General features: G+C 47.1%; 1 protein-coding gene across 4 annotated transcripts; it reads left to right on the top strand.

Annotated features, from left to right (window-relative positions):
- The first annotated feature begins 747 nt into the window (after positions 1-747).
- On the top strand, positions 748-26534 carry LOC121598042 (receptor-type tyrosine-protein phosphatase-like N). 4 transcript variants are annotated; one of them, XM_041924543.1, is made up of 6 exons: positions 748-1549; positions 7670-7925; positions 17127-17180; positions 17648-18977; positions 19077-20366; positions 20451-26534. In XM_041924543.1, exons 2-6 carry the CDS (start codon positions 7787-7789, stop codon positions 20758-20760), a joined length of 3123 nt encoding a protein of 1040 aa, XP_041780477.1. In that variant the 5' UTR covers positions 748-1549; positions 7670-7786; the 3' UTR covers positions 20761-26534. The 4 variants fall into 4 exon arrangements, with proteins under 4 accessions (XP_041780477.1, XP_041780476.1, XP_041780478.1 ...); XM_041924542.1 differs by lacking the exon at positions 748-1549 and adding an exon at positions 2237-2885; XM_041924544.1 differs by lacking the exon at positions 748-1549 and adding an exon at positions 3963-4049.
- Positions 26535-27446: the final 912 nt, after the last annotated feature.

Below are 27446 nucleotides of genomic sequence, written 5' to 3'. Positions count from 1 at the left end.
TGCATGAAAGCAGAAAAGGGGGATGGATACACATAAGCACAATAAAGTATATGAATATTTTTTCTTCTTTGGAATTCTCATCCTCCCAGGGCTGGCGTGCGTGGGAATGTCCGCTGGGGTCCGTCCGAGGAATATGAATTTTATCAATGAGCAGCGCCAGGAGCGCATCTACGTCAACAGTTTCGTAAATGGATCCAACAGTGTGTGTGTGTGTGTGTGTGTGTGTGTGTGTGTGTGTGTGTGTGTGTGTGTGTGTGTGTGTGTGTGTGTGTGTGTGTGTGTGTGTGTGGTGTGTGTGTGTGTGTGTGTGTGGTGTGTGTGTGTGTGTGTGTGTGTGTGTGTGTGTGTGTGTGTGTGTGTGTGTGTGTGTGTGTGTGTGTGTGTATGTGTGTATGTGTGCGAGGGCACATCGACCAATAAAAACACGCACATACACACAAACACACTCTTTATCAATTATCAACATCACTCACGCACACTGGTGTAGCAGAACAACAGCAAATAAATCGTTTGAGAAAGAACAGCAGGCGCTGGGAGGAGGCGCTGGAATGATGAGGTCGAGTCTGCGCCTTGGATGAATTTTCCCAAGCGCAACCTAAACCACTACCACCAGCATACTACTATCGATTGTGTACATGCAGGGAAATAGTGTTGACGAGAGATGTGTGTGTGCGCGCGCGTTTGTGTTTGTAACTCTCGTCTGAGCGAGGCGCAACAGTGTGCTGGCCATTCCAGCATGGTCGCGCTTTTCCGACGGGCTGCCACTGGAACCCACACAGCCCATCGAAGACGGCGGTGCCGAGCGGTTGCCGAACAGTTTTCCTCAAGCCGCTGCCACGCAGCTGACAGTCGCGAAGTGTCATTCGCCAGCTGAAAACGCACGTACGGTCGCGTACAGACAAGCACGGAGCTCCTTTTTCCAAAGAGTGAAACGAGGGCAGAGAGTCCAAAAAGCATCAAACAGTGGACTTGCAACGCAATTGTAAAGAAAGAAAACTATTAGATCGTCTGTTTGATTAAAAAATACCTGCTCATACTGTTGAAAAGTGGAAAGCTTGTGCAATAACATTGGTTTTTTTCCCCGTACACACTCCTCGTAAGCAACTAAAGACCGAAAGCGATACAGCGAGCACTGCTGTACGCGCTCCACGTCGCAAACAATGTCGTACTGAACAAAGTGCCTAGTGAATTGTATTATGTGCTGGAAAACGTAGAAACAGTTTGAAACGTTGGAAATTAACCAATTACTCAGAAAGGACATAATACAGTGCCAGTGAACGCAGCAGTGTGTCGTATCAAGTGAAGGCAAAGTGAGAGCTCCAACAAGAATCCTTTTTTTCGGCCTTTCTCGGAAGCACACAGCTAGAAAGTATCAACAACATCAACAGCATTACCGGAGCGTGCGATACGAGCGATTGGATTGCTATATTAGCAAACAGGACAAGAACAACAAGGATAGCAACGGCACAACATACACACACGCACGCTCAGGTTCACAGAAAAAAAGGAAACGCACACGCAGCGAGGAAACGGTTCAACAAGATTAATGGTATGTTTGATGGGGAAAAAATGATAACCTTATCGCCCGTATCTTTTCCGCACGTGTATGTGGGAGTTTCGGGTTGGGTTGTTTCCCTTTCCCTTCCTCGGACGATTAATTTAGTAAATGGAAGCCTGTAAAACTTATGAACCAACGCAAAGATTACTACGATCGGTTTAACATTGCTTTCCAATTGGAATGATTTGGTGCATTGCATACATTTAGGCTGTTTTGTGAGCGTACGCCGTAGATAACGCCATCTACTAATGAAAATGATGGCGCCCCCGCGTAATGAAAAGGAAAATGTACACACAGTTGGATGAAATACTGCTTCTTCCTCTTCTTCCTCTTCTTCTTCTTCTTCTTCTTGTTATTTTTGTTTTCCGACTGCTTGTTTTTCTTACTCAGTTTGAGCTCCCCAATCGGTGGAAGCTTCTGAGGAACTCATCTCGCTCGAAAGCTTCCTGCTCGGTGGAAGCTTTCTCATTCTCTTTCTCTCTATCTCTATCGTTTTCTCGCTTTATAAACCATAAATATCCCGGGCCAGCATTGTGCAAAACAGGTGGAAAGCCATCCTTCTTAGCACTGTGTTTGTGTTTGTCCTTTGGCTCTCACTCCGCCGTTTGTGTGCGTTCGAGTGCGGTGGCCCAGGCCGAAAGGCCGACTGAGCCGCACTCAGGTTCGCTCAGTTGTGCCAGGCCGTGGGGTTACCCTTCAGGGGGCGAACGCGTTCCCTGGCACACCAAACGCTACCATATTGTGCCGTGCGTTCGCCTGGCGAACGGTTGCGTTTTGTTTGCGGGTCGCTCTCCCAGCAAGTGGCGCTGCTGCCTTCAGAGCAAGGCGTTGCTCTGGTGGCTTTGCAACGCCAGTGCAGCCAGTGCTGCTGCCAGTGGCCCCACCAGTGTGGGTGCATTCAGTGGTGTCTTTTTTCGTCTCGTGTAACCTGTAACCGTACTGAAGGCTGAAAACGTCTCGCAAGGTCGGCCCCGAACAGGGAAAGAACGGTGCCCCAGGGCCGGAGTGTTGTGTGAACTGTGTTCAAACGGACAGTGCGAATTTCGGGCAGCCAAAGCCAAAAGACCTTTGCGAGTGGCAGTATTAATCGTATTTTCAGTTCCATTTTTTTCTTTCTTTTCGTTCCACCTGGGTTGTGTTCAGTTGGTTTGCGTTGATTGACCTTAGTTCGGGTTTTCGGTTCGGTTCCGTCTCCGTATTGATACATCTCCAGAGCCGTTTTATCGTCATTTGGTTGGTTTGGTGTCTTGCGAAATCGTAAGCAACCATATTGAAGCGCAACAGAAGCAACGCGAAGAAATCTAGCTTGTGGTTGCTTTACAGAAAGGTAAATGTTTAGAGAAATATCCTGAATTTGTTAAGAGAATCTTAAATATTTCATTTTATCACAGTGCAGTCGAGTTAGTTTCGCGTAATGCTACTAAAACTCCATCCAAAGTCCTTCTGGGCATCGTGTGTGTGTGGCCTTCCTTATGGACTTCTGGAAAAGAGGTTCCATTTTATCATCCATCCATTTCACGTATAAAATCCATCTCTCCTGAGACATCTTTGCTCCGTAACGCTTACATCTGGATTGCGAAATGTTGGCACCAAATGGCCCATCAAGTCCATTTTTACACTCTTTTGCCATTTTCCAGGGCAAAGTATAAGAAGAAGAAGAAAAAAAGGAGACCCCTGCTCAAGAAAAACCGATACATCCACACTGATACTTGCAGCCACGTATCTTGTCCCTCCATTAGCACACGTAGCGTGCGGGCGGAGAAGCTTTTCTCCAATTGCGCCCGACTCTAAGCTCCCGACGGCGTCAAGGTGGAGACGCTTGGTACCTCGTAGGTAGTAGCTACGGCCTGCTAAGGATGCCTTCTCCATTGAACCATGCTTATTGTTGTGTGCATGTTTATGCGCGTGTGTGTGCGAGTGCGTTCATCAAAGAGAATGAGTGTTGAGTGATTTCGGTTGGCAAAAACGAAATGCCTGAGATCCTGCGAACGTGAGTGCTTACGATCCTCGTGGCACTCTCGCACGAAGCTTTCTCGTTTGTTTTTTGTTGTTGTGCTATTTGGCGACCCCTATCTGTTTGTGTGTTTATGTATCCGTTGGATCGTGTGCTTACAATGGAATGGAACGCAAACAGGGCCATAAAAGTAGCCCACACACACCATCACAGCCAAACTTCTCATGCGTTGGAATGTGGCTTCACCAATACCAATATCCCAGCAGTGTCCTTTCGCTTCGTTTTCGTACACCCACACTCCCCCCCCCCCTCCCCGGGACTGCTCCCGGGACCTGTTGACTTCGCACTTCGCCAGCGCGAAAGCCTTGTGTGAAAATATGCAAAAGCGCTTTTCCACCCCAGCCCCCTCTCCACAAAGTGGAGCTTATCGTAGATGAGCGTTCCGGCAAGCGATTGAAGCCAGTTGAAGGTTCGACCGCAAAGCTATCGGAGCCATCGGAGCCAGCCAGTGCGAAAAATGTAGCGTAACAAAGCGTGGTGCGTGCGTGACGTTCGATAATACAGTGGTCTTAGTATAGCCAGCGTTTTTTTTTTTTGCTTCCTCTTTCTGTTGCCAGGACTTTGTTGTTGTGCAGGTGATTTGTTACAAAATGAGTATTTTGCGTGGCATTTAGGAGCAGGCGAAGGGGTTCAAGTTGTTTAAAGTTCAACCACTTAAAGGGGTTGCGATCACATTGCAGTGGACGGACCATTCTAGGACGGTAGTGACGTATTTTGCCTGAACTTGGGGGTGCCATTTGTGCCAGAGCGCTTCAACTTGTTCCACACACAGTGCCGACAAATGGTTGTAAAATAAGTTTTAACGACATGCCTTTGCTGCAATTGCCGTTTTTTTTCTCTTTCGCTTTTGCTGTCATCAACCGGAAAGTGCTTGTTGACCTAACTCTAGACACTGGCACTGCTTGGTGTGTATTGAGTGGACAGGGTCCTATGTTTACCTTGCTGCGGCCAGGACAACGAGGTCCACCATTTAAACCTACTACCCGGCTGGACAAACAAGATAAAATCTCGTCCGTTGTGTGGTCGTGCCCTGTGTTCAGTGATTGTTTTTAATGCTTTGCTTGCGCTTTGAGGAGGTCCTTGCCAGCTCGCTAGCCTTTAGTGAACGGTTGAAGCAACTAAAGGGAACTAAAAGTTAGCTAAAGTGTAAATACAAACACAGAAGCACAACAGCAACAGCATGGTCGCAAATGAGATTTTTGTCGATGAAATGAAATTAAATCTTTTTGTAGGGCTTGCTGCGCTGCCTGCGGCGTCCGTCTGCTGCTGCTCTCACGCTGATGAGTGCTCGGAACAGGCGTAAGTTAATTTTGCCGTTTTACAGAGTGGCAAACTTTTCCATCCGCCTTTGTACAACGCGCGGAAGAAGGAACACTGCACATGTAATACAATAATGAAGCCATTAAGGTGAAGCGATAGCATCGAAACCCGTGATGCAAAACTTTCAAATGCAAACATAACTTATTCATTACTTTAGTTGGAAAGCAATTTTGCCTGGCAGAGTGTGCGGTACGGTATCGCTGAGTTGATAGCAGGAGGAGGCGAAGCCACTCGTGCACAATTATCCTTCCGCGCTGATGAATTGCAGCTAGCAATTAGAAATGGAGTATAGCCCCACCTTTGTGGAAAATGCACTGGACACAGCACAACAAAATAAATGAACAAATGAAAAACCTCTCCCACGAGACTGGAACTGACTTAGCAGGTATCGTACTAGGGAAACTACCGGCAATGGCAGCTGGAATGGCATTTGACCTTCACCACACCAGCGTCAGCGCTGGTTAAACTTTTTGCCCTCGCGCTTTATAATCCACCGCTGGATAAGCAATCACCTCACCGGGAATGGTTGTGCTAAATTTACATTTCTATCCAATTATGCGACCGCTTCCGCTGCCGCAGCACAATGACACGGAGCAGCTGACATTGAGACCGGGGCCCAACGGGTCGGGTGAACGAATTTTCGAGGGAAAAGGGCACCATTTTATCACTCGCTATTATACGTTAAAAGTTGCCAGTTGAACTTGGAACTTGGCGTTCGCGGGTATACAAATACGTGCCTCGTGGGTTTGGGAAAACGTGACGACGACCCTTCTAATTACATGTCGATCTATTTACTTCAAGTAAGAGCGCGCAGCACTCCAACAGAAAGCGGTGGCGGAAAGGAAAGTTTTCCAATATACTTCCTGTATCTATACCCGCTTAACCTTCAACCTTATGGAGCTGAGCTCTGCTGTTACAACTAGATACGCCCACGAACCAACCACCCGGAGGATGTTTGCGCGAAGTAGCTTCCATCCCCGCCCTACTTTGGGGCCTAATCGTCGGAAGCTAGCCATTTTACAGCCCTAAACGACAACTTGTGGCAGAGTTTGACAGATCTCGAAGGAGTTAGACATCCATCGAAAGACGGCGAGCGAACACGAACACCTCCCAACTCAACCTTCCCCATATTACCCCGTTTTTTCCACTGAAGCAATCAAATGGGTTCGATGGGAAACCGAACGGCAATCGGGAAGCTTCGCCGTGCTTCTTCTTAGCCCCCGGCTTGTTGCTCCATCCTTTGCCAAACACGCACCGAGCACGAGGCCAAAATGAAAGTCACGTTCGACCGGAGCTCGGTTGCCCGGAAGCCTTTTTGGTCGTGGTGGTGATCCAACGAAGGGGACGGGGTGGAGTTTGAGGATGTTTGAGTTGAGCTATTAAGGACGGCCGACTTTTCCCGATCCAATAAAACCGACTCAAGCACACACACACACACACAGAGACGCGTGCGTACATTTTGCCATTTTCTTCAGCATGGTTCCAGATGGAAGCTGCCATCACGCACCGGAATAACTGATGGCCATTCCATTTCATTCGACACCTGTGCACAAGGGGTGATAGGGGAGGGGAAGTGATATACTCTTGGCTAATTTGTTCCCAATCGTGCCCGGGCACTGACGCAAGACTTCATTCCATGTGTCCTCCACTGTACCATAGTGTATATACAAAAGTCATGGCGGAGAACTAGGTCGCTGCCGTGGTGGAGAGTCGGCGCAAGATCGACAGCGTGGTAGGAAAGGGAGAGCCAATCAGGGGGAACGTGTTCGGGAAGACCGTGATCGCGAGAGATGATAAGGAGAGCAGGATGAGCCGCAACAAGCAAAGAGATGCGGACAGGGCGTATTTAAATGTTAGTCGTTGGCCAAGTGTGCCCCAGGTTGTTTTAGGGGTAATAAAATGTTGATTAACAGTGCATTAAGTGTAATGTAATTTTGTCCATTGTTTTTTTACTTAGTATCAATACGTTTCACGTGGAGACAGCGGAAAGCAGTGCGAATTTTATTGTAGCTTGTTGGTGCTTTATTTTTAACTGTTGATCGGGGTGAATATTGCTATAAAGCAATATTAAGTATTTACTATTAATTTTGTTAAATATTTGGTTTAGAAAACAAACGTAGAAAGTAGAAAAAAAAGGTTTAGCGCAGTTCTGTACCTCTTCTCGGCTTCTGCTTGATAGTAGTAGTGACAACTACAGGTCTTTTAATCACTGCAATGGCGATAAAGATCAACACATAGCGCCACTTTTGACCGAGCAAAGGCTGTGGCCTTAAGTTTGAAATCGGCCAGACAGTATGGACAGCAGAACATTGATTATAGGTTGATTATACGTCTTCTTGTTCTCGAACAAAGTTTTACGTTTTGGAAACACTAGATTTTTGTGGGATAATTGCAGCAAAATTATTGAGAAGAAATTTGGGAAGCGTAGGAGAAAATTTTCAAACCATTTCCTTGAAAAAGGTCCATCTTCGGGCTTTCAGTTCAGGTGAAAATAGTTCTCGGAACAATGTCAATAATATACATTCGGGAGTCAGCAAGAAACGCTAATGAGGATGATACATTTGCACTGGGGGACGTAAAAATAAATCAGGAAAACTAAACATAACAGTTGTATTGAAGATAAGTCTCTATTTGTTCGTCCAAACTTCGAGGACGTTTTTGTTATAACAACTGAGGCCAATCCGGTGTCGTTCTATCAAACGAAAATACTATAGAAAAGCCAATCGCTGATCCCTGTTTTCGAGATCTAATCCAATAATCTTTACTGTCTTTCGCAGTAATTCGCCTGTACGCTGAAGGAAGGGAATTTTTCAGAAACCAGCAGAACAACGAGCCGCAACTACACGCCCAAAAACACCGCGGAACACTTTAAAGTGATGATCTAGAGCGCAAATATGTCAAATACTGACACATCGACGACAGTGGCAGCATGGACAACTACTTGGCAACGCTTGATGCTGGCCGCCGGTCTGCTGGCGCTACTGCTGTCCGGCGGTGGCACTAACATCCTCGCCTCGGCCGAGGGCAACATCGGTAAGTGGATCGGTGGAAGGGGTTGTTTATTTTTTCCCGTGCGCCGTGTCAGCGAAAGCCTCGCCAAGGACTCTCAAGGAGATGCGAGCGTCGACAGGCGGAAAGGCTTAGGAGATGAAGACGTGAGGGTTTTTTGTTGTTGAAGATGGTTTGCTGGATCGATAACGAAACGCCAACCATCCTTCGAGCTTCGAACACTCAATCAAACCCCGTGGTTTAGCACACACACACACACACACACACACACACACACACACACACACACACACACACACGCACACACGGAGACGACAGCAATCCCGGAAGCTGAGCGAATTCGGGCTGCGAATGTGAGCTGAATTTTAGATGTAATTTTACGCTCCGTGTGCGTGTCATAGATGCTCCCGGGTCCCGGGGTTTGAAATCGGGGTCGAGTTGGGGTTAGGGATTCGGCTTACCGGCACTCGAATCGGTGCTTACATAATGAAAACTCATTCTCGCTTTTGTTTGTTTGAAAATATGTCAGCGCTTCCAAGTATGCGGCCCATGTTTTACCCCATCGCTGTGTCCCATCTAAAGCCCCGAGGACAGACATTTTGGATTTCGTTTGTGTAATTCTCGGAAAAGGGAGAAAAGAGACACCATGCTTACAATGCCACAATATGGAAATAATTTAAAGAAAATTAAATTGCTTCCAGTTGAACGGCAGGAGTAAATTACTTAGCAACAAATTGCATACATCTGGGCGCTTTCACTGTTCGGATGCTATGCGCATCGATGTTGCCTGAAGTTATGCAATCCGTATATCATATCGTTATTTCAAACAGCACGTGAGCAATCCTGTCGCGTCACTTGTTCAACCAAACGTTCAAAAATGTTGTTTTGTGTAGAAGTTCAAGCGAAAAAATTAAAACTAAAACCAATCACGAATACAAATTGCATCTCCAATCGTTTCATGATGCAATATTTTTCCTATCGCAAACTTTCTGCCCCCCCTGTGACGTACGATGGTGCGATATTTTCTGCATCGCATCGCTTCATCATAAAACACCCCATTTCGCACATTGGCTACATACAGCAGAAACAACTTTTACATCCCTTATCAGACACGAAAATTACGTCACGTTGGTACACACAAAGACCCGGTGCGCCACCCGCTCCTGGTATGATTTAGTGACTGTTGCATAAAAACTCCAGATTCCGGCTTCTATATTGATGTACGTGTTGCACTGAGATTGCAATCCGACGTGCAAACCAGCCAGCACCACACGGTGTGTGTTTATGTGTGGGAGTCTTCACGGCACACTTTCCGCGTTCGCAATGCACCTGCTGCTGCTGTTTCATACAACACTCTCCCCCGTACGCCAAGCTGGCTAGTTGGCCGGCTTCGTTCCGGTGGCCTTGAATAACCGCCCCTGCATCGCAAGAAAAAAGGGGATGCATCCGTTTGACAGCACCGTTTTGCAGGATATTTGCGTGGTAAATGGGAGCTAGTTTTCCTGCTCGCCGAGCAGCAGCGCGCTGAGTAAGCACGACGACAAACGCAGGATACCCCGGGTTCGGTGGAATTAAAGAGTTAATTGGATTTCTTTTTGCAGCCCGCGACCGACGCATATAATGATGGGAACCGGGGGGAGGGGGTGGTTGCTTTGGAACGTGATTGGATTGCTTTATAATGTTTTCCATTAAACGGTGCAGTCGGTTTTATGCGAAAACGGTATGCACTAAGGCTGAGCAATTTTTAAAGAAATGAATGTGGGGGCCAGTTACAACGAACCATTCCTATCTAATGAGATCATTCGTACATGACATGATTCAATATTCAGCCCAGAGCCTGCCCAGGATGCAAGCGAGCGATGCGGTAGTTTAATCTACTCATCTGCATCTGGTGCATTGGCACAGCCCGCTGCCCTGAACTCGAGCAACAGAATTGCATTAGACAGTGTTCTGGAGGTGGGTCCGTTAGCCTCATCCTGTCACATGCAAACACGCCGTTGCACCAACTGAAGCAGAAATAGTAGATACGTTTTCCACCGTGTTACATTCAGCTTCAGCCAACAGATTCCAGTTTCAGCACAGAAAGCAATCGACATTGCTGCTAGTGGGAACAAAAACGTGTCAGACGGCTCAGCTTCCTTTAGTCTGTATCATCGGTCTATTCCACCGGCTAGAGCTTTGGTGGACCCCTTTTTATTACCCATATATTGCACTATTCATCTTTGTGTGTATGTACATGAGCGATCCCAGGACCCGAACGGACTCGGCTCTATTAATGCAGTAAAAAAAAACCATACCTCTAGCCCTGCGATTCCCGGTGACACAGAGCTGATGGGACAGGTGCAGAGAGCGCCGTGTGACTTGACAGGATTAAAATCAAAGGATCGAGGGTGACCGGGGCTTGCAGGGCGGTACAGGGTGGCCGGGTGATGGAAGACCGTGCTTGGTTGCGTTGATGATTGGATTAATGGCTGCCAGGTAGGTTTTCCTCTAATGGCTTACGTAGAAAAGGGTTCCGGCAAGCGGATTAGGTGCGAAAGGATTCTGCGAAATAATGCCAGCACCAGCAGCAAGGATCGTTTTAGATCGTCCATAGGGGTCGTTGTGGACGGTTTGGGAGGGTGGGACTTGTCAGTAATATTAAATGATGACGTTTTCAATATTTTCACTACGAAATAATACCAGCCAGTTGAATTATTAAGCACGTAAATGGAAGATTTACTAAAACAGAGCAGATCAGTAAGTAAACGCCACAAACTGTGGTATTAAATAAACATAATCGTGTAATTTACATCAATTAATCCGTTTGCGGTGCACAAACCTGTAATCCCAACCAACAGAAAAGCCCACCCGACCCCGATGAATAATTGATCAAAGTGTGTCCTTTTGCTGACCTTGTACCATCATTGCTGCTCCTGCTCATCGTCGTCGTCGTTGTCGGCGGCGGTTACGATGACGATAATTAAATAAATGTATTTTCCACCTGTTGTGTCCACGGACACGAGCAGCGATAAATATACATTTTCTATCATCTCTCCCCGGCTTCTGCGTCATTTGGTGTGTGGTGTGACCCCTGTACCATGTACCTCCGTATCGGATCCGAGCAGCCATCATCAGCCTTGGACGCAGTATTAATTTGTAACCTAATCTACACGCTTCAGCAGCACACCTTTCAACGATGAGCACTGGAAGTAACGAAAGTAACACAAAGCAATGAAACGTAGTCGTTTGGCAACGGCAATTTCTATCAATTGTTCGTTTTTTTGGGAGGAAAGCTGGTGCCTCTCACCCTCTGGTGGCATGAGACTGTTTCCTCAGCAGCTCGCTGGGATTGGGCTTAGGTTCGTTGTTTTGTGCAGGTGAGCATTACTAACAGCTTGGACAATGCCAGTGGAGAGGAAAATATCCTCCTATTGGATGTGGATAATGCTATCGATACCACCATCATCATCATCTGCGGCACCTTGTCCACTTTTCAGCGAAAGCGAAATATCGTGGAGAGAGGTGAAGAGAGAAGCATTAACATTGCACAAGGACATCGCATCGCTCCGGACGTGGTGTGGTCGTGCAAGCTGTTGAAATGTTGTCTTTGGCCGGAGATGACAGGACCTGTCGGTTGGAATTTTGTCGATTTTGGCGAATAAGGAGATTATAGTTTAGAAATATGGAAAGCATAAAATATGTTGCTCTTACTTCAGCTTGTAATGCAATCCTAATAGAAGATTACAAAACAAAAAAGGTTAGTCAATTCCTTGGTTGTCCTTTCTGCCTGAGAGCAACCACACTTGAGGAGGTAGACAAGTATCCTACAGAGAAACCACCGCAACACCAGAAGACGAAAAACCCCTTGTTGAGGTTGCAGTAAACTCTTGACAGCCATTGGTGGAGAGATAGCTTAGTGGGTTGGTGGCACAGGTGAATATTGAGTGTCTCGCAGGCACAAAACCGCATCCACATAGTAAGCGGCTTATGTTGGGAATTACCCAACAATTCTTCTTCAACTTTTAATCTCAACGTTACTTAAATTCATGTTTTACACGATTCTTACGCAACATTTAGGGCATGATTTGTTGCTGCATATTTGCAAAGTGCTTCAAAGTACATTTTTATTAGATCTATCTCACGGTTTACGTGTAAGACGTTGCCACATTACAGAGCCATGAAAGGCAACTGTCGTTATACTTTAGCACGCTCCTATGCTCGAGTGGCTCCCACGAGGCCATCAAGCCCCGCCCCTCCCAGCACTGATTATGCTCCGATGGGGATGGTGAAAAACTGATAATTTATGCCCAACATATGTTACTCGTGTGCTCTCGAAAGCATCAGCTAGCTCGGGGTCCCTCCATAATCATCCCGGGTGCGATAAAGTTGGTTGGCGTACGTGATTGCGTGGTCGTAAATAAAATGAAACGCTGAAAAGATGAGACCGAAAATTACCTGTTGGTTTTGTTGGAAGAAGATGTCCTGAGCAGTTGAAGGCACGGTGCTTTCATACATACACGCCTTCCCATTCATAGTAACTGGGCTGATTAACATAAATTTATCCCATTAAGAATTCACCGCAACCGCATGGGATTGCTGCTAAATTTAAGCACACACAACAACAAAAACGCCTCAAAGTATGCAATCGACGTGACAGGATGATGTTGCTGGCCTTGCTAACCATCCCCATTATGGTTTTCAAATTGAAGCTCACGCTCATGAATAGGAAGCTCCTAAAAGTATGCCATTCGCATGACACTTTTACCTTTTCAGCTTGCTTGTGTATCTTAAAAACTGCCACGCTTATCTAAAATAAACTATATACCGTCCGGATCGTTCACTTTCCCCATAAAATAATGATACAAATAATTACCATTTTTAAACGGAAATTCATTGCCATCACAGCTGACACTCTTCCTCGCCGGTTGCTCGTACAACAGGTGAGCTAAATTTAAACCCCCGTGCCTTCCCGAGCCGATCAATCGATTCTCGGGTTACTTGTACGGTTCTGTGTGTGACAAAAATAAATCTCATTTATTGAGCTCATCCGAAGACGCTTGCGGGCTTACATTTCGCACACTTTGCTTTTATTTATGCGCTACAGAGTGAGAAGAAAAAACGCCTAAAGGAAGCTGATTGGATTGGAAAATCAGAACCGGAAGTAGCGCACATTAAACCAGGCCTCAAGCTGACGTCGCAACGGTAGCGGTACGATACAGTACCCGAAACGGCTTGCGGCGTTAGCGTGTAGCGCCCGCCCGAATGCCAAAGGTTGTGCGTGAGTCCGGAATGGTAGGGCGACGAATAAAAATGACGGTAACTCTAAAACACAGCCCACGCGTTTTTGGGTCGCACCCGCCGGGGGCATCGCAGCCTCGTGCAGCACACAACTGCTTACAGTGTCAAGATGGATGGAGGGGAAAAGAAAGGAAGCAAAAAATAAGAGAAGAAACAACAAATATATTGTCGTGCACGAAGGAAAACAAACCCCGGAGGAAAATTATAGCATCGGCTGAATCGCCGGTGCCAAAAGTTTTTCATGCCCCGTTTGACGTCATTCGCCTCGCAACGGTGTCGGTGAGTGGCGTTCGCTCTTCGCACCGACGTTGCGCTGAGCTCCTCGGCGTCTCCCAGGCGTTGCGATGGAGAAAAGCTTCCCAACTGAGTGCTCAGCGTTGCTTTACTGGCGCTCACACAGGGGGTGGCGGTGGCGATATCGGTTGACTGCGTCAATTTGACAGCTTATCATTCTCGTTTTTTCTGTGTGTGTGTGTGTGTGTTGGCACATTATTTTTCGTACCCAACAAAATGCGCAAAACACGGCTCCGATGGTGGTGGCCTCTGAAGGTGGTGATGGAGCGGGGATGGGCCACATCGCTCCGCTATTTCACTAATTCATTGCGCTGCTTTATTTGACGATGCTTATCTACGGTCCCGGAATTGTGGCGCGGTGTAGGTGTACTGCGGGACCATCAGCGTGCTGGTTGGCTTGGAAAAGAGAGCGCCCGGAAAGCTGTTTTTTTCACGCTGTTTTGTCATTGGAATTTAGGGGATGAAATTTCAACAATGAAAATCACAGGAAATGCCAGTCCGGGCATTGTTCTGCCTGGCATTAGGCGCCTAAAAATAGAGCACATAAATGGCACAAAATTGAAACTGATACGTGCAACATGTATTTTAGCGCTCTTATACTGCTTTTTGGCCGAAAACAAAAACCCTCCCACCAGCTCGTTAGTCATTAAGCTTTACCGAGCTTTTTTTACGTACGTCCACAAAGCTGTTTAAAAAAGAAAACGGCGCCCACATCGTTTAAAGCTTTTAATAAAAGTGGGAACATAAATTACTTCTCTTCCGTTCTGTGTCCCTCCCGCACACACTCTCACACTGTGAAGCGACTTCACCGTTGACGTCATTTTGCGTCAAAAATTTGTATACCGTCCTAATTACTTTTTCCCACGCGAAAAACTCGACCCGATGTGTGGAGCAATGTGCAACAAGCAAAAAACAAAAAAAGAAGGCAGAATGAATACGGAATGAAAGCAACATTCTTGTTCGAAGGCGCTCCACCATGTGTCACGACCAGAGCCGAGGCAATATGCGTGCTGTGAAGATGTTGCACATGTTCTGCAAACAGCGAATTCAACAGCACCTTCTATCCTGGGTTTTCCTTCCCATTTTTCCACACGGATAAGCTGTGCAAGCCGAGCCTCGGATCGGAAACTTTCGCCGCAAAACTGTCTCCTTTAAGTTGCACAACTGGTGTATGATGCAGCCTTGCATGGAACATCTTTTCTGGCCCGGCGTCTTCATTGCCGCTGGCACTCCACTGTGTTGTGTTCGCTGCCCACACGCGTGGTGTTCCGAAAATGGTTCGGAAGTTATTTTTAGCACCCACCCAACACCCAGTGCTTCATCGGCGTGTCCTGCAGCGGTTAACAGGTTTTTATTTTATTGAAATGTAGTTTAATATTCCTCCCAGCAGGATTGGCAGCATTGTATCTTGTGCGAACATGCGCCCCTGGTGTTGGGGAACATTATCATCATCCGCTGTGCATGATTCGGTGCTTTCGTGGTACAGATTTCCCCCCCAAGAGAGATAGTAGCACATTCCGAATGGGGATATAATTCGAGCCGTTCGAGTGAGGAAGCAACACAAATCGATCTGTTCAGGACCGCATCACCGACATGGAGCAACATGTCTCTCGAAAATGGAGAGTCTCCACGAGCATGGAATTCATTTCATCTGGAGAAAGTGCCCCCCCCATATGTTTACACACGAGCTTTTGAGGGCTGCTCGAGCCGTGGGTCGGGTAGGGCGCCGTGGGAAACCGTCAACAAGCGCCCGTCATCGCTTCTATAAATAGACATCGTAACGCGCTGTATCAAATTGAAACGTTAGGAATCAATCGAACGAACGCCATCACTCCCCCTCCCCCCGATATCGATCTCAAATTAAGTGCTGACGCTAGAACAGGCGAGCACGCGCACGCCCCGCGTTGGCATGGGAAATGAATGCTTTCACTTGATTGGAGGCGGGAAATGCTAAAAGTAGCTTTCACGCGTACGTAAATACAGATGTCCCACAGCAGGAATGTTCTCGATTGTGTTCGTGTGGGGAATTTGTGCGGGAAAGACACATTCATTGAATTCCTAGCAGATCAATTAATGGCTTTTGTGTTGCATGTCGTTTACGGCTCACACGAATTCGTTCCATTCGCTGCCAGCAACCAGTACATTAAGATGTATTAAAAATGTAATGCTGACAGAAGCAAAAGACCGTTTCCTTAATTTGTCATTCCTTTTCTAACGACAAACCTCCTCACGATCGCTTTTCAGTTTGTTTTCCATTTTATAGATTCAAAGATCTGATGCGATCTAAACAGAAACACTCAACGTCATCAAAGAGTCACCATAAATCATGGAACGAATTCCCTTCCCGACACTTACCACCCAACTGGGGCCGTCTTTTTCTGTTTGATAGCCAAACGAAACCAGCCTTAAGAATCAATATTTCAACCCATGGAGCAGAATATAAGTATAACCCACCGAGGAATACACAAGCGGTGCGCATGGTGCGCTAAACGACACCACCATCAGCACATCTGGAGCCCGTTTACGTAGCGCATCTAGCACATCGAATGAAATAAACCACTCAGCTAAATGTCAGATAATCCTGTGCCCATCCTTTTTTTTCCCATGCTTTGCCCAGACACTGCATGAAGAAACAGAAGACGCTCCTCCGCTTGGTTCGTCTAAGATCTGGCACTCTCTAATGAGGTTGGACAGGAGCTGATGCTTGCACTGGTTAAACAGAGACACGCGGTTCCACGGAAAGAAAGCAAGAAAAAAACACGGCTAGAAGTGAAGATGACAGCGTTGCCCCTTCGTCCGATGTCTTTGCCCTCTAATGTTTCCTTTCTTTCGCGTGTTTTTTTTTTTGTGGCGCTCAGAATGTCCTTGAAGTTATCATCTCGGATGTGAGTGGGATGGCTTGGTGGCGTGGGGGCTACCTACGCCCAGCCACAGGCCCCAAAAGCGGCAGTCATCATCAGCAGCAGTTTGTTTGAATCAAGAATACCGTGGGATAATCTCACTCCGCGCACAAACCCACCGGGGTGGAAATGATTAAGATTCCTTCTCTTCTATTGTGTTTTGAGTTTATGTTATGCTCATGATTTCAAAACGAGATCAAAATCATGATTGAATTTATACAAAGCAGAGGTGGTTTACGGGCCTTGCCTTGGTTCTTATCTCAGCTCCAACAGTGATGGAAATAAGAGGGCGGGCGTTTCCATTTCCCATTCGTTACACAGTGTACCACTTTCGATATTATCCCTCCGAGGGTTTGCACCACACGCAAGGTGCCATTACACCTTCGCCAGCTTGGCAAGCACGAGCAAAGCCATTTCCGAGTACTGTGTGTTGTTGAGATCGACATAAAAGACAGCTTTAAGTGTGGGTTAAGAACTTTTCTGTGTGTATGTCGGTGTGCCTTGCTCCTAATGATGCTCCTGTCCCAAGGCTCTCCGGCGTACTACGTTCAGCGTTAAGTTCCATCACGATGATTTATCCCTTTTTTGCTCACCACAGCCCCCCGTCACACACTTTACTTTGAGATGACTTTATTTGCGTAATTATTCGTAAACGAGCTCGCTTTATCCTTTTCCTTGCGCTACATCGCGCTCTTGTACTAATCTCACCCACTCATCGGGGTATTAATCGGTATTTTTCTCTTCTTTGCAGGTTGCCTCTTTGCGGAAACACTTTGCCTGGAACACCTGGAGTGGTGCTACGATGGTAAGTATCGCGTATGGGAAAGCTTTCGCTGAGGCGCAAGCACACGTGGTGTGCGGAGTAGTGAGATGAATATTTTAATTGCTAAAGTAGAAAAAACAATTTTACGCTACGTTTGTTACTGAGAGATAGAGAGTGAAAGGAAAAGTGAGAGCAACGTTACTTGCTACTATCAATCTAATCCTGTGGTTCCGGTCGATGATGGAAAAGCAAAAATCCAATTAAAGAAGCTTCGTTTTTTTTTCTGTAATCACGCAAACAAAAACATGTGAGATAACACAAAAAGAGGTACACCATGGTAGTAGATACAAGGCTAAACATAGTTTCTTAATTAGTTTTGCTCTCATAACAAACTCCAGACGTCGAGATCCATCACTCATCCATCACCTGTTGCGAGCGCCCGTCTATCTCCAATGATCATCAGGAGCACCTCAATTAATGACGTTTTTGCTATCCATCACTAATTCCAGACTTCGCCTTTGGAAAGTGTCTGCCGCAGTACGGGCTGGAACCGGAGGAGCTGTTCCGCAAGCCGCTGGAGGAGGACCAGAGCCGCATCCTGGCGCGCATGCTCGAGGAGCTCCAGGGAGCCGGCCTCGGCTGGGAGCACCCGTTCACCCAGTGCCGCATCCAGGGCGCCCTCTTCGCCATCCGCACCAACTCGGAGATCCCGCAGACGCTGTGCGCTAACCTAGCGCCCGACCCGGAGATCCTAGGCCCCCAGAGTCCGCTCGCCTTCGTGCGCTTCACGCCGCCGAACGAGGAGTACGCCGACGAGGTATACTACCCGCCGCCGAAGAAGGCATTCGCCCGGCACCAGCTCGACCTGCCACCGGTAGAGCTCGATGTGCTGCCGGAGGTCGTTCAGCTAGATCCGCGTGGACCTTCGGCCGAACTGGAACGGGCCCGGCTGCAGGAGCTGCAGCGACGGATCGCTCTCGGACGAACGATGAAGCAGCAGCAGCAACATCCGCCGGACGTAACGGACTACCTGGACATGGGCGCGGAGGTGAACGAGATCGAGGACAGCCAGCTGTTGCCGTTCAAGGCGGCGGAAGATGAGCGCGACTGGGCGTACGGTGCGAACAAACGGGGCTCGACCGGTATCTTCCGCGACCAGCAGGCAGGAGGAGGCAACGATGAGGAGCGTGCCCTGAAGGATCTCGTCGACCGGCTAACACCGGCCGATGTTGATCCGGAGTTTGAGTACATCTACCCGAAAACGTCCTCCTTCCGCGAGTACGCCAAGGAGCATCACATCCCGAAGATTTCGAACTTTGCACCGGAAAACGTTAACCGACTGCAGCAGGAGGCGGCGGGCGCAGCGAAAGCGAACGACCCGAACGTGGACAAGTTCTACACCCATCCGCACAAAGCGCTGCCCCAGCACGCGCGGAACGAGATACCGGCGGCGGGGAATTTGCGCGAGTCGGCGGTGGCCGCGTACGCACCGGGACCGGAAGCGGGCGGTATGTACACGGAGGGTGGCTTCGTGTACGTGCCGAAGTCGGGCGGTAGACCGGGCAAGGACGAGGCGCGCACCCTGCTGGACAACATCCTGGGATTTACGCGTCGCGAGCGGTTGGACGTGAAGAAGCCGGGACCACCGGCAGCACCACCACCGTCCAGCCAAAGCCCGAGCGAACCGCCCAAGGAGACGGCCCCGTCGCAGGATAAGGCTCACGGGGAGGAGGGGGAGAAGCGGCCCAAGTCCAAGAAGGAGCTGTTTGCCCACACGGATGACGATCATGCACCGCACTCGGTCGACACGGAGTACGCGCATGTGATCCTGAAGAACCCGTAAGTTTCGTTCCTATTAACTTACATTTGTCCAGCAAATTGCCTACATTTAGGCGCATTTGAGATGAAATTTTAACGTTCTCTTTTCATTCTGCCCAGGATCGATAACTGGAAGGATGGGTCGCGCATTGTGGCGGCGCTTGCCGAGCTGCTAAACATGCAGGGCTACTTCACGCATCCGCGTGTCGACCGGCACGAGGTTTCGTTCCGCGTGGAGGCAAATCCGGACCGCAAAACGGCCGCTGACGTCGCGAAGCAGATCAACGACAGCCGCTTCAAGAACAATCTGTCCCGCCGGCTGGGCGTGCTCGTCATACAGGCCGGCGTGGGCGACAAGACGAAGGAAACGGACGTCTCCTCCCAGCGGCTGAAGCGCGTCGAGGACGGTCCGAACGTGACGCACGTGATGGCGTACATGTTTGCCGGGGCCGGAGCGGCTGCAGTAATTGTGGTCGCGATGACGCTGTTCCTCATCCGCAAGCACGACAAGAAGAAGGACAAGCTCGGCGGACTGCAGTCGGGATTGGGCGGGGGCGATAGTTCGAGCAAAGACTATCAGGACCTGTGCCGGGCCCGAATGGCGGGTGGAAAGACGGGACCGGCCGGTTCCGATTCGCCCGGCGGACGCATTACCGCGCTGACGAAGGAAGCGGAAGCGCGGCCACCGTCGTCCCGGTCGAGCACGTCCTCCTGGAGCGAGGAGCCGGCGCTAACGAACATGGACATCTCGACCGGCCACATGGTGCTGTCGTACATGGAGGACCATCTGCGCAACAAGGGTCGCTTGCAGCGAGAGTGGGAAGCGCTCTGCCGGTACGAGGCGGAACCGAGTGCACGTGATGCGGCGCTGCAGGCGCAGTGTGCCCCGCTGAACCGTCCGGGCGCCCCGTTACCGTACGACCATTCGCGCGTTGTGCTGAACCATCTGGCGAACGCGGAGGGCATGGATTACATCAACGCGTCCACCATCACCGACCATGATCCGCGTGCGCCCGCGTACGTCGCTGCCCAGGGACCGATGCAGTCGACGCTGGCCCACTTCTGGCAGATGGTGTGGGAGCAGGGTGCGGTCGTGCTGGTTGCACTGTGCCGGCTGCAGGAGAACGGCGAATCGGCCTGCGCTCGCTACTGGCCGGAGGAGGGCGCCGAGGTGTACCACATCTACGAGGTGCACCTGGTCAGCGAGCACATCTGGTGCGACGACTATCTGGTGCGGTCGTTCTACCTGAAGAACCTGCGCACCGGCGAGACGCGAACCGTCACCCAGTTCCACTTCCTGTCCTGGCCGCAGGGCGGTGTGCCGACGTCCGCCAAGGCGCTGCTGGACTTTAGGCGCAAGGTGAACAAATCGTACCGCGGCCGCTCGTGCCCGATCGTCGTGCACAGCAGGTAAGGGGGGGGGGGCGTGAGTTGTGCGCCTAAATGTATGCAATGCTTATTTAAATCATCATTATTATTGCACTTTTATTGCAGCAACGGATCGGGCCGCACCGGCGCTTACATTCTGCTCGACCTGGTGCTGGGTCGCATGAACAAGGGCGCACGGGAAATTGACATTGCCGCCACGCTGGAGCATCTGCGCGATCAGCGGGCCGGACTGGTAGCGACCAGGCAGCAGTTCGAGTTTGTGCTGATGGCCGTCGCGGAGGAGGTGCACGCCATCCTGAAGGCGCTGCCCCAGTCCACCAGCGGCAGCAAGGGCTCGCAGGATCAGGAGAAGGAGGGCAATGGGGTCGCCCCTGAGGCAGGTGGCAAAGCCACCGACAAACCCGTGGACAAATGAAGTGAAAGAAAGACGATTAGTTAAGGAGAGGAAAGGAGAAAGCTTTTCTTTGTGTGAAAATAGTTCGGTTTGCCAAGCGATGGTAGTTTTGAGAAGGGGAAAAAATGGGAGTCTTTTAAACGAAGTATCTTTATTGTGGTCTTGGTTTTGAGCAAAGCCAAGCCAAGTTACTGTTGTGTTTCAATGTGTTTAACCTGTCACCCTCTGTGTAAGTGAATTGTTTTAGATGAATTTAGCGGAACTTAGAAGAAAATACAGCTTCCAAGGTTAGTTCGACCCCGTTTTCTGGGGCAGAAGTGTCAGCTGGAAGCGCAACTTTGGCATATGACGACAAAAAACCAAGCTATCGAATGTAAGCGGAAACTATCGATTGTCTAGACGATGCAGCGAACCCGAATGCACGCACTCATACTGGAAGACGGCACAAAATGAACTGAACAGGCAAACCAAACAACCACAAACAAATGTATTTAAAAGTTACACAAACAATCACACATACACACAAAATTCTGCACCAGAAAAAAAGTGGCAAGAATGGCACGGTAAAAGCTAAATCAGCCGTTCTGTTCTGTAGCAAAGCGAGGCAGCGGTAAGCAGAGTCAAGCGTTTCGATTGCCGTTTCCCGATCGGTCCACTGTGTCCACCAGCCTGCAGAGTGGTTCGACCGGGAAGTGTACACGGCAGGAAGACACGTCCCCAAGCAGACCCGCTGCAAGCAAGATCGCAAGCTATTAGAGGACCGCGATCAACACCTTCTTTTGAATATCATCCTTGCACCAAAAATCGCCGACAGGGACAACGTATCATACACATCACTTACTAATCACACACACACACACAACTCACACATCTCAGCGCATTGTTACTTAGCTTAGAATGGGGGAAGCTGAGCCACACCCGGGCCCCACTCCTTCGAACACACACATCACCTATGTACCTCCTATTATAGCAGTGTTTGAACAAAACGCTGCAAACAAACAACAAAATACCCCATTTCCACTCTTATCTTGGGGCAATCAGTGTGTGGGTGTGTCTGCATGCGGACCAGGGACAGTTTGATGGCATGGCCAGAGGACGAAGCTATTTATCCTACCATACCGTACCATATAACAAAAAAAAACACACACAAAAGGACATACCAAATGGAAATACAAAATCGCCATACATATATCTATACATACATACATTATATATACATAAAATATATATATATATATACATATATACATGCATTATTATATTATAAAACCAAACAGAGATAGAGAGAGAGCGTATATCGTGAGAGATGAGTACAGATAACTCCCCAAAATAACTATATTTTAAGCCCACTGGGAACCCGCTGGCGCTGATAATGATGATTATGATTATATGTTGTGGAAAAGATTAGTGAATTGAAAAGTATATATTTTGTGTGGGAAGCGTTAAAAGAACGTAGTGTAAAGCATGATCTAGAAAAGCCTAGGAAAAGAGAGAGAGATAGGTTCGTTTCGTACAACAAAGAAGGGAGCGATTTTAAATCGCCTAACACTATCATCACCACAGAAGGAATTCAAAACCGCACAAACCGCATGTCCACAGGACTTACGGAACCGTTTCTCAACCTTTGGTGCAGCTATTAGGTAGGAGTAAATAACAAAACAACAGCATCCCAAAATGATAGCTTAAATGTGAACAAGTACATTTGATGTGCTCCAGGTAGTAAGCAGGAACCAGGATACAAACATAAACCGCCACAGAAGAACCTTCACACCACAGGTGAGAGGGATTTCTTTAGAAAGAGACGAATGAACGAACCGCAATGGTAAAGATCGGGATGAAAGAGGCACAATCGAAGGGCAAATTGGAGGGAGTGATTTTTAAATCAGGGAGAAAACGGGGAAGAAAATATATATTTTTTTATTCCTTATTGAAGTATTGGTCGCCGCACACGACGCAACGGCTACTGCCACTTTGCAAACCGGTGCGTGTGCAAACAGCAGTGCACTCACACGAGAAAACGCGGTGCGGCACGGAATACATTTACAGCGGCACCGTCGCGTGTTGAGCGCGCTAACGCACGCGCGTTACGCGTTACTTTGCTGTGCAGTAGCAGAGTAGCGTGCGTGTGCGGTGCTAGTGCAACCAATTTAGTATACATACTCACACGTATAGAAAGCAGCAACCCTACCACACAAACATACACTTATTAGAGAAACTGAAGCGCAAAGCCTGCATTTTTAGTGTTAATGTAACGTAACGAAACCCAAAGAGGCAACTAAGGCAACTACTACAACAAGCGAGATGTAATTGTTCGATGAAAATGTGTACTTTATGAAAGTAACGAAACAACCGTTACCGCTTATTCCATTTTATCCCAAATTTAGTGATTTAATGTGTGATTCAACGTATGCATGTTACTATACTATAACAAACAAACAAACAAAACAAGCGCACTCACACAATCTATCTGCGAAAGAGCGTGCAACACTATCGCGGTGAGTGTGCGTGTTCACTACGGTGTTGCTTAGCCACTTAACGAGATTAAGTGTAATTTACAGAACAAAAAACCAGCTCAAATCACGTACTTTCTCGCTCGCACAGCACGGTACGGTAGTGTTCCAAGTTGTGACTCTCCCAAGTTCCACGCAAGATCATGGCACGCAAGAGCTGTCTGACAGCTCGAAGCCCTCAACTCCAGCCTGTTGAGGGTTTCGAGGCTGCAATTTGACAGATGGGGAGACACAAACCGCAAGGAACACGCACGGCACACTGTGCCTCGATCTAATCAAACAACAATCAATCCACGACATGGCGCACACTTAAGCTGGGTTGTGCTTTTCCTTCGATTCGTTTGCTTACCATTCAGTTTAGAAGATCGCGCTATCTAACGCTTGACCGTACACAATACCTTTTCGGTCGGTGTTTGATTCTTTTTTGTTTTCTCTCGGGGGCATTCAATTTCCAATCCACCTCGCCAAAAGCTGCACCACACAGAATGGTGGCAAAGCAAATTATGAAACCAAGCAAAAATGTATGCGCAACTTACAGTGAAATTACAATTATGTGAAGATTTGCTTATCCCAAAGCATCATCTCCATGGTGACGAACACCGGTCACGATTTGCACAAATTTGTGTATGAATAACAACCACAAACGGATCAATGGAAAAGACGCTCAACACGTGCCGGCTCATGTTGTGTGGTGTGAGTGTGTAGCGAGAAAACATTATGGTATGATACAACAACAAAAAATAATAATGCGACAGCAAACTCTATATAATAAATTGGCGCAAGAGGGCGGTAGTGATTTGTTTACACTTTACAAGAACAAGGCAAAGCGGAAACATGGACAATTCTATCATGAATAAACAACTAAAACTAAACGAACAAGGAAAACAAACAAACACGATCCATGTGAAGTAGAAGAGGGCAGAAAAAAAAATGTGGCAGAATAATTAGCAGACGATGAAGAGGGAAAAAACGAATTAATCAGAGACTGAGTAAAACACTGAGAAAAAAAAATAAACAAACAAACAAACAGACAAACTTTCAATTACACGCCCATTCACAAGAGAACATTAGTTTCATCCTGTTATCACGCCAGCACGGCAGCAAAACCATGGGCACTCCCCCACTGCGAGCGCATTATCTAAGTAAGAAAGATGAAAAATAAACCGGATTATGTTTCAATACAACTCTACCATAAACTCTCACTGTCTCTTTTAGTGTATGTTTAGTGCTTGGACGGAACCTGTAGTGAACGGCTTGTTTCATTCGCTCGCTTTCTTAGCGTTCAGTTTCACAGTTGTTTTGGATTGGCATTTTTATCTATCCCGCGTTATACACAACACACCCAACATACTAAACTCGAACTCGAATCGAACAAACGGAACAAACGGTACCCGACAACATAATGCACTGCAAAGGAAATCGGCCAACGACGAACGGATAAACGAGAACAAAGCTAAACAAGCAAAGCAAAAACTCATACAAAAAAAAACAAATCTGTAATGGATTACTATATATATATACATACTTATATAATGATACTTTTTGAGCTATTTCACGTAAATTATATAGAGATATACATTTAAAGGGGCAAATAAAAAAAAACTGGCAAACAAACAAAGCATACAAACCCAATCCCTTTCTCATAAGTGAATCATGAGTATGGCATAGTGCCAGATTGGGGCAAACAACAGAGCACGTCTTTTAAACTTGAAGAAAAAAAAACGGGATTGTGACAACATTGTAACGGAACTGGGGACTGCATGCATCCCACAGCATGGATAGATATACACACACATAAATTATATACATTATATACATATACAACGTCAATACAGTGTCCCTCCCTTCTTCCCAAAGATTAAACACACAAATCCCACGGTTTACTGTACAACTCTTCATCAGCAGTCTCACACAATTATGAAAACACATTATACTATTGTACCGCGCCCCACCAACACTATTCCCTGCAGTTACTGCAGCACAATCTTATCGAAAACACAAATATACAGACACTGTTTAACTAGTTGTGGTTTGCGGACTTTTGTTTTTTAGTGTGTGCACTGTGCACGTGTACGGTTTTATATAGCAGCAACCGATGCCGGTACACCCCGTACCGCTTGGCACAGTGTTTGCACAGCGGTACGGAATTGTGTTTAAGAAGATCCACCACGTGGAAGAGACGTTTTGTCGTGGGTGATTAGCATGCTTTGATGAGTGTGCATTTTTGCTGTACAAATTGCATACCTTAGGGCGTGGTTGGCCCATTGGCCCACAGGTCTACATACAGGCGCAATGCGCCGAAAGTATGCAATGCGTGCAACAAAAATGACGCATTACTGGCATGCTAACGATTCATACGTGTTTTTACAATAAAAAAAAACGATCATTTATCATATTACAACAGCAACAAAAAGTGGAAAACAAAAACTAAGAAAATGGAGATAACTCTTACTACACGAACTCACTAAGCTGGGCCTGAATAAAGTGTGACCTGCGCTGGCAGCTAGAACAGGAGCATCCAAACTGCTACACTTAGAGTTGAAAACTGTACTGTTAAATATTTACCATACGTGAGCCTCTGTTCCAAAGGAATTAGAAGAGTGAGGGTGAGAGATGCAAGGTAGATAGGCGAGCAGTAGCTGACTGGAGCACCACTCCACAGTGGAAGGGGAGTGGAAGAAGAAAAGTTAGACAAAAACACACTCACACACAGATGCATATTCATATTTATCTTTATGTAACTAAATGTCCAAATTCGTTACACCTCAATACACTAGCACGGCCTCCAAAATGGAGCTAGCAGCAGCAACCGATGCAGAAGAAGAAGAAGAAGAAGAAGAAGAAGAAGAAGAAGAAGAAGAAGAGGATGTGCAAAACTCTTATAATGCGAAACCAAATACAACAAAACAAAAAAATGCACAAACAAAACAAAAAAAACACTCAAACTCAATACACATCAATGGCATGGTGACGAATAAATATACATAAATATATATTCTCTATGTTTCTTTTTGAAAAGAGCATAAAAGCAAGCAACATTTACTGGTTTGGTTTGGTTTGGTTTGGTTTTGTCCGTCTAATTTCTCCTTCCATTTGGAACCGTTGCATTCGAACTGCACAGGAAAAGCGCATCAAATTGCGCATGAGTGTGTCTGTGTGTATGTCTGTGTATGTATATTGATGTATGTTTGTGTGTGCATTCGGACTGGCGGCAGGAATGGGTTTGCATGGCAAAAGAAACTACAGCAAAGTGCATTTTTTTTTTTTTTCAAAGTATGAGCGTGAGAAGAACATTCAATTATTTACAACCAGAGCTGAAGGCTCTTATGGAAGTGAGCTTTTAAGAAAAAATAAATAAATTCATAGCACATCCAATTGTCACATTCACCTAGGAGAGACACATGGTCGTTAGTGATGGCAGGAGCAGGCGAGATCTTTCAGAAGTAACTTTAAATCCTTATAGTATATAGAGCGAACAGATGAACTGGTGGATTTAGTACACTACCGTACGCGAGAAGTATTCTGTAAGCATATTAAATGACTAACCATTTGCTTTGCGTACTGATGACTGCGATGCGTACAGTGAGGGCGCTAGCTGTGTGTAAATGTGTTAAATGTAAAGTAGAATATCTATTTCCCTTGTTCACCAGCATACCACCAAGCATCGGGCAAGCTCAATTGTAAATGCAACAATGTCAATCAATACCGCGGTACGAGGTTATTGCGATAGAAAAGCATCCTTCTAATTGTCTTCATTTTCCACCCTCCCCTTCCCACTCCCTTATGCTTCGTTTGTACCAAAATCACACACACCGACGCACAGATTTTTATTCTAGAAGCTTTTCCGATGAGATCAGAATTATTGTACCTTCCCCCCACCCACCCCTAATTGTGCTTGATGATATCGTCGTGCTCGTGCAATTCGACGGTTCTTTTACTCCAAAAGTGATCCAAAATATATATACATAAACATCTGTTATTCTCTATGTTTCTTTTTTCCTAGCTATACTCGACCCTTCTGTTTTTTTTTTTTGGGTTTGAATATTTGTGCGTTTGTGAATTAAATTATTATCCGAAAGAATGCATTAACACTTTGTACGCCTAAAGGTATGCAATCACGTGCTATGATGCTGTATTGAATGGGGTGTACGAAAGAAGGCATTGTATCTTTATTGTCCAGCCGTTTATTAAGTTTGC

This window comes from Anopheles merus, chromosome 3R (assembly GCF_017562075.2).
Source record: "Anopheles merus strain MAF chromosome 3R, AmerM5.1, whole genome shotgun sequence".
Classification (NCBI taxonomy): Eukaryota; Metazoa; Arthropoda; class Insecta; order Diptera; family Culicidae; genus Anopheles; species Anopheles merus.
The sequence above is the reverse complement of the archived record's forward strand: the minus strand, read 5'-3'. Positions and strand labels throughout refer to the sequence as shown.

Bases quoted from the DNA above. Each gene is read 5' to 3' on its own strand.
- LOC121598042 (XM_041924543.1), top strand. From the start codon at position 7,787: ATGTCAAATACTGACACATCGACGACAGTGGCAGCATGGACAACTACT. The intron at 17,181-17,647 runs GTAAGTATCGCG...CACTAATTCCAG, and splicing joins CCTGGAGTGGTGCTACGATG to ACTTCGCCTTTGGAAAGTGT. The intron at 18,978-19,076 runs GTAAGTTTCGTT...CATTCTGCCCAG, and splicing joins CATGTGATCCTGAAGAACCC to GATCGATAACTGGAAGGATG.